This window comes from Aethina tumida, chromosome 3 (assembly GCF_024364675.1).
Source record: "Aethina tumida isolate Nest 87 chromosome 3, icAetTumi1.1, whole genome shotgun sequence".
Classification (NCBI taxonomy): domain Eukaryota; kingdom Metazoa; phylum Arthropoda; class Insecta; order Coleoptera; family Nitidulidae; genus Aethina; species Aethina tumida.
Genome location: NC_065437.1, coordinates 9,046,422 through 9,053,207, shown reverse-complemented (window position 1 = coordinate 9,053,207; position 6,786 = coordinate 9,046,422). Strand labels below are relative to the sequence as shown.

The window sequence follows — 6,786 nt, the reverse complement described above, 5'->3', positions numbered from 1 at the left end:
AGTTGGATGGTAAACATATTAAAATCCACTTTTCTTACGAGTTATTCAAATAAGTTGCCGGTTCTTGTGAAAGCCATAAAATGTTTTGAAAAGCTAAATATGGATCAATTTGGCAGGGCACAACGTCTATCCGATTCATCGAAATATAAAATGCGGACGAGGGAATGCGCCGAATTCCTGAATGCCAAAAAGGCTCGTCGGCTAAAGTTTTCTATAGTCGTCGATTCAACGAGGGTTTTACTATTTTTCCAGACGCATCCCGCCAACCAGAACATTCGATTCTCTCATTTAAACTTTTATGGCTCTTTGGAAATTTACAATATTGTACGCACCCGCGGTCGCCCAAACGAATGGTGGTTCTTTACTTTAAAAGATGTACCATTTAAAATTGATAGAGAACTATAAACATTTAATTTATTAAAATTACATTTAAATAATCAATTTAAATGATAGAAAACTATTTTTATTTAGTACAATATTAATAATACCAATATGAAAAACATCCCCAAACCATAACACCTCCTCCATCATGCTTCACAGTAAGTCTAGTATACTTGGGATTATATCTTTCATTAATAGGTCTTCTCACCTATGAGGAAAAATGTCAGACAGAAATAAATTATAAAATCAACTGTACTGCTGTATTGATTCGGTTGCTTTACTTATGAACCCCACTCGAAATAAAAAATTATATAAAAACTATGTAAATAAAGATATCCGTATACAGTACAAAAAATGTTTGACACATCTGAATTTAGAGAGGAACATCATGCATGACAGAGACAGTCTGAAGTCTGTCCCTTAGTGTCTCCTTCAGGATTCAGATGGATCAAACTCTTTTCCTTCTGTATAAAAGGAGGTACGAAATGTTTAGACACTTAATAATTAAAAATTAAAAAGAAACAGAAAGAAAGTTCTTTTAATAAAATGATTATGTTTTTTAATTTGTTGCTCTAACTATGAGAGATAGTATATCTGAAATTTCTTCAAAATTCTGAATAAAAATGACACAATTAATCAAATGGAACAACATAGAAGAGCACATGATACATTTCCACATTTAATCTTAGATAAAAACATTATTTGAAACAATAAAATATATCAATTACAATAAAATTAATTTAAAAATGTTTATTCAAAAAATAAATATAATTTTTGAGTTTATTAGTTGTCATAAATTCATAGTTATTTTTCTCTTTCTTGTCTCGAAATAATAGACATAGAATATCAGCCACTTTTGGTTTTATTTTCAGTAAATTTGCCTGATTAATTAATTAATTTTTATGACACAAAAATAGTTTTAACAGTAATAAAATCAGTGGCGGTTTCATCGACAAATTCAGTGATTCAAACGGCATAAAATCCGATGACAAAGGCCCGGATCGCATCTCATCAATCACATCGTGGCGAACAAAGTCGTGGAAAGCATTGCGATTCGACATGGAAGGTATCGGGAGAGCCGTTAATGGACCATTAATGCACACTTAATTCCCGCAATCCAGTTTGAAACACACAAACTACATAATCGGACCGTAGCCATCGATTTGGTCGGCGTTGGGTCGTACGCGTGCAACCACTCCACCGGATTTTCGGCCGCCATGGAAAATTCATGTGGTAATCTTTTAATGCTGATAAATTGGGTGGTTTTAGGGTGCACGGCTCACTTTGGGAGATTTAAATCGGTCCGTTGCAATAAAGGTCGTGCAAAAATGATTATGCTGTACCACTTTTTCTCTAAAACGATTATGAATGAATGTAAAAGAATATCATCATTTTACCATGCTATAAAGTTTATAACAAATGATTTCAAAAACATTTTAAAAGGCGTCTATATTTAATTATAACTGAATATTTAATATAAACATTTTGTATATTTAATTTTGTGATAAGTTCTAAACCTTAAATTTTTGCTTTAATTTTTATTATAATAACAATTAAATTATGACATTAAATAACAAACCAAATTCACAAATCTATCTTAATTTATTTTTGTTTATGATATATACAATTCTATAATTTTTATTTTATCTATGGGAGAGCACGTTTATTTCTATGTTTCTAACCTTACTTTTAACCAAATCAAAACAAACTGTTTTAGTGTAGTGATTTCAACAGCTTTAAAGAGTTACTTAATGGTTAACACTTATCAACTTTTTAGAACATTGAGTGCTTTTTTAAAATAAACTTTTAAATCATGACTTCGTTTGATTTTACTTGGGATAAACAGAAAAAGGCTCCGGCTGCTAAAGTGGTGAAAAAACGTGTTGCACCTAACAAAATCAACAAAAAGGAAACACCTCAAAAAGGCCCTGCAAAATCTGTTAAGGATAAAACTACCCCGCTAAAGAAGAGTCATATTACTAAAGAACCTGTAACTCGAAAGCAACCACAACAAACAGAGACACAAACACGCCTTCTAAATCTTGCAAACGATACTTTAGTAAATAGCAATAATAATAATAAAACAAAAGAATTTGTCCCAAGGGACAAATTTAAAGGCAAAGATGATACTCCACAAAAGTTTGTGAAACGAAAACAAAATAAAGACAAAGCAGCTGCCAAAAAGCTCATCGAAAGTGGAGAAGAACCTGAACAAACATCAAATCCAAAGCCAAATAAAATAACACAACACTCACTATTTTCAGAACACAAAGATATGTATGTGAAAACGAATATTAAAGGTGTATCAGTGGTTGAAAAAGTGTTTAGTGCAGACAAGAAATTCAGCTCATTGGACATACATAAACATTTGTTGTCAAATTTGGAGAAAAACAATTTTATAACTTTGACGAATGTGCAAGAAAAATCCATTCCTTTGGTGCTTAATGGCAAAAATCTTCTGGTAAGCCAATTTATAACTTTTTTTTTTAATATTAATCAAAAATAGTTTTATATAATAAATATATCTTTACTAATAATGCCAAATTTTACCTGAACTATTTTCACTTAATATTTTTGATAAATACAATCATTCCATATTTTTAATAATTAATTTAAAAATTTAGATTAGGTCTCAAACAGGTTCTGGGAAAACTTTGGTATATGCAGTACCAATAATAAACAATCTACAAAATATAACTCCCAAATTAACAAGAGATGATGGAGTGCAAGCGATCATTGTTGTTCCCACCAGAGAACTGGCGTTGCAAACACACGAGCTTTTCGGTAAAATCAATGTAAGTCCTCTTAAAAAGACAATATATTATTTTTAATGGTTTTAATGGTGTTTGTAGACTTTTCAGTGGATAGTTGTTGGTCATCTATGTGGGGGTGAAAACAGGAAAACTGAAAAAAATAGGCTAAAAAAAGGTGTACATGTTTTAATAGCCACGCCAGGGCGACTTTTAGATCACATGCTTCATACATCCACATTCAAAACCGACAGGGTTAAATGTTTAGTACTTGATGAAGCCGACCGACTCCTCGACATGGGTTTCAAACGAGACATTGTGAAGTAAGCTAATTTGATTAAATTAATTTGAAATAATTGTAACATTTCAAATAATTTAGAATAGTAGAGGAACTGGACCAGGCCAAAATTAACTCAGGATATGACCCAATGGCCATGCTCAAAAACAAACAACAATCGAAAGAAGAATCGATTTCAGAAGATCCCAACTCAAGTGACAAACCCAGACAAACTCTTTTACTTTCCGCCACTCTAACCAAAGGCATTGCCGAATTGGCCGACTTCACGATGAAAGAACACGTTTACGTGGACGCTTTAGACGAATCCGCGTCCATCAATCCCGAACACATGGTCATACCGAACACCGTAAAACAGGAATTCTTGATGACCTACGTCAAGCACAGACTGTTCACTTTGTCCGCTCTGCTGGTAGCCAAATCGAAGATGAAGTCGTCCAAAATTTTCGTATTCATGGCCACCAGTCAAATGGTCGATTATCACCACGAGTTGTTTACAAAATACCTCCTAAAAATGCCAGTAAACAGAGGCAAACTGAAGAGCGGGAACGTGGTGGTGTTGGACGGGATGGAGGCGAGCGACGAAGAGGACGAAGAAATAGTTTTGGACCTTAAACTATTTAAGTTGCACGGCAACATGGACCAGAGTGCCAGGAAGGAAGTTTTCACCTCGTTTCGAGCCGCAGACAAAGGTGTTTTAATTTGTACGGTAAGAAAATTTGCTTATACTTAATATTTTTAATGGACCTTTTTGAAATCCTTATGATGAATACATCTCATCTATAATTACACTCACCGGGGACTGGTAGCCGTTCGTCGAACAATGGCAGCCACTTTAATTGTGGACCGTGTGATCTATTTATTGTCGGGACGCCCGCAGAGACAGGAATCCGTCTCCACGTATCAATGGGCCGGAACGTTAAGTGAAGTTTCATTTGTTTAGGCGAAATTAAATTCGGCTTTTGAATAGATAAACGACTAAACGAGTGTGATTGTTGATCAGCGGGCGACCGTGCTGGACGCTGGCCTACCGAGGCGGCGGGGCGCCCGCCACTTTGGGCGCACAAAGAACCGGTCGGACCGAACACAGTGGTAGCACCAATTATTTGGATTATTCTATAATATTATTAGTGGATAATATTCTAATAATAATAGTTTCTTCTTTCTAAACTTTTAATATTAAAATTTGAAATTTCATAATGTTTGAATTAAAATTATCAACATCATTCCGTATTTCACTTCTATTGACACTCCGAGCAACAATTATTTGCATGTTTATATGTTTTTTTTTGTTATATAAATATTACGGGCTGTACAAGATCATGACAAAATATAAATTGATTCTTCAATTAAACGATTCAAATAATAATCAAACAAAAACACTATTTCAACAATGCACAGTATATACACGTTGAACTTTTCATTAAATCAATTCAATTTCACTTATAAGATATACACAGCACTACACGTCACCAGTATAGCTACCATCCAAAGTGTAATATGTCGGTGACGCAAACCCATAAATTTTTTCCCGTTGCTATTATAATGATAAAATAGATTTTTGCATCTGAAATGTTTATTTAAACTTAATATATAATATTGTCAATAAAATTCAATTCAATAAAAAATAATAATTATAACCTATAGCAATTATAAAACTATAATTTCAATTCATTTAATAACAAAAATATATTTAATATCGACGCCACTGCATTAATCCATGCGGTTTAATTAACTAACCGATATAGAGATATGAATGCACCACATACTGTTTCGCATCTCCCAGTTAACAAAGTAGGATGGATCCCTTCCTTTCAACGTACCATTTACTTGTACACACAAATGTTTTCCAATTTCCAATTTTTCCAATCATCTCACCTGCTACCTCTTATTTTTAAGGATGTGGCGGCGAGGGGTTTGGACGTGCCGGCCGCGGACACTATCGTGCAATACACAGGCCCTTCAAGCGACGAAGATTACCTGCACAGGGTGGGCAGAACCGGAAGGGCTGGCAAATCGGGCTCCGCAATTATTTTCCTCACCCACGAGGAACAGGAATACATTACCAGGCTTCAAGACCACAAAGTATTGTAAGTAATTAACTGAATTTGAGATGTTATGATGTTAATTTAATGGGACGTTCAGTTTGACAGAAAGGAAACCTGATGACTTTTTGAAGCACCTGTGTGATTTAATGGAGGAGGTGGACCCGGAGAAAGCAGCAACCGCCCTCCAGAATCACTACGAAACAGCTCTGGCAAAGGACAAGGATTTACACAAGAAGGCTTGCTTTGGTGAGTAAAATTAAATTAAAAGAAGGAGTGTGAGGAAAACGTTAGGTCCAAGATGATCGATTGTGGATGTAAAACGATACATCGGACTCATACAAAATTCAGTTTAGAGACACAATGCGAATGAAATATCGACGGTGTGACGGGGCGCATTCGACGTCGGGGCGCTGACCGTGACTGATGGGCGTCCATTGCACGTCGGCCCGTTGACAACCTCGAGTGCGTTTCTGTGTCCACGGCCAACAATCACTTACCGCCCCCACAACCCCGTGATAAATATTTCGCTAATCACCTTACCAAATGATAAATCTATTTTGGATTTTTTCCAGCATATTCGTCTTGGTCCCGATTTTACAACACCTATCCGTCCAAGTTGCGCTCAATATTCGACTTCAAAAAGGTAAACTTGGGCCATTACGTAACCAGTTTCGGATTGAACGAGACGCCGACGACGGTGGCGAAAATCGTGCGGGGTCAAGTCGTCAAAACGGAACCGCAAAGACTCAACAGGAAGCTGGCGATCCACGAGTGAGTTATATTTATATCACAATGCCGCATTTGCATTTAACGATTTCGTATTTTTAAGGGACGACCAGCCTAAAAGACCGCAGCCACAGAAGCGGAAATTTAATTCGATCAGTTTGAGGACGTCGGAATTCTCAAGCGGACTCGAACCCACGAAGAAGAAAAAGAAGAAAGCGGTTTAACAATTGCTAATTATTATCATCATTATTATTATTATTATTATTATTATTATTATTATTATTAAAGATGTTAATTTTTTGTATTGCGTTTTAATTTCGTTCCGATGTGGGCATCATAAAGGCAAGTGTTTAACAGAAGCATACTCCACGTTAATAACGTCTGAATGTAATTAATGATTCCCGATGATTAATTATGGGGCTGTTATTCAGAAAAAGCCATCGCCGACTTTATTAGATTTATTACTTTTTACATTTTTATACTTTATTACGCTCACATCCAATTTAGATTCGAAAACAAAGAATTATAAATTATATACCACCGCATTACGTCCGCTAATGAATGCCACTTTTTACACCCACATTCA

The 6,786-nt window shown here is 35.2% G+C and overlaps 1 protein-coding gene across 1 annotated transcript; it reads left to right on the top strand.

The window, feature by feature from the left end:
• The first annotated feature begins 2,072 nt into the window (after positions 1 to 2,072).
• LOC109608545 (probable ATP-dependent RNA helicase CG8611) lies at positions 2,073 to 6,500 on the top strand. Its single transcript, XM_020024987.2, has 8 exons — positions 2,073 to 2,842; positions 3,006 to 3,176; positions 3,234 to 3,454; positions 3,511 to 4,135; positions 5,326 to 5,516; positions 5,572 to 5,720; positions 6,047 to 6,245; positions 6,304 to 6,500. Exons 1-8 carry the CDS (start codon positions 2,195 to 2,197, stop codon positions 6,422 to 6,424), a joined length of 2,325 nt encoding a protein of 774 aa, XP_019880546.2. The 5' UTR covers positions 2,073 to 2,194; the 3' UTR covers positions 6,425 to 6,500.
• The last annotated feature ends 286 nt before the right edge of the window (positions 6,501 to 6,786 follow it).

Bases quoted from the DNA above. Each gene is read 5' to 3' on its own strand.
- LOC109608545 (XM_020024987.2), top strand. From the start codon at position 2,195: ATGACTTCGTTTGATTTTACTTGGGATAAACAGAAAAAGGCTCCGGCT. The intron at 3,455-3,510 runs GTAAGCTAATTT...CAAATAATTTAG, and splicing joins TTCAAACGAGACATTGTGAA to AATAGTAGAGGAACTGGACC. The intron at 5,517-5,571 runs GTAAGTAATTAA...TGGGACGTTCAG, and splicing joins CTTCAAGACCACAAAGTATT to TTTGACAGAAAGGAAACCTG.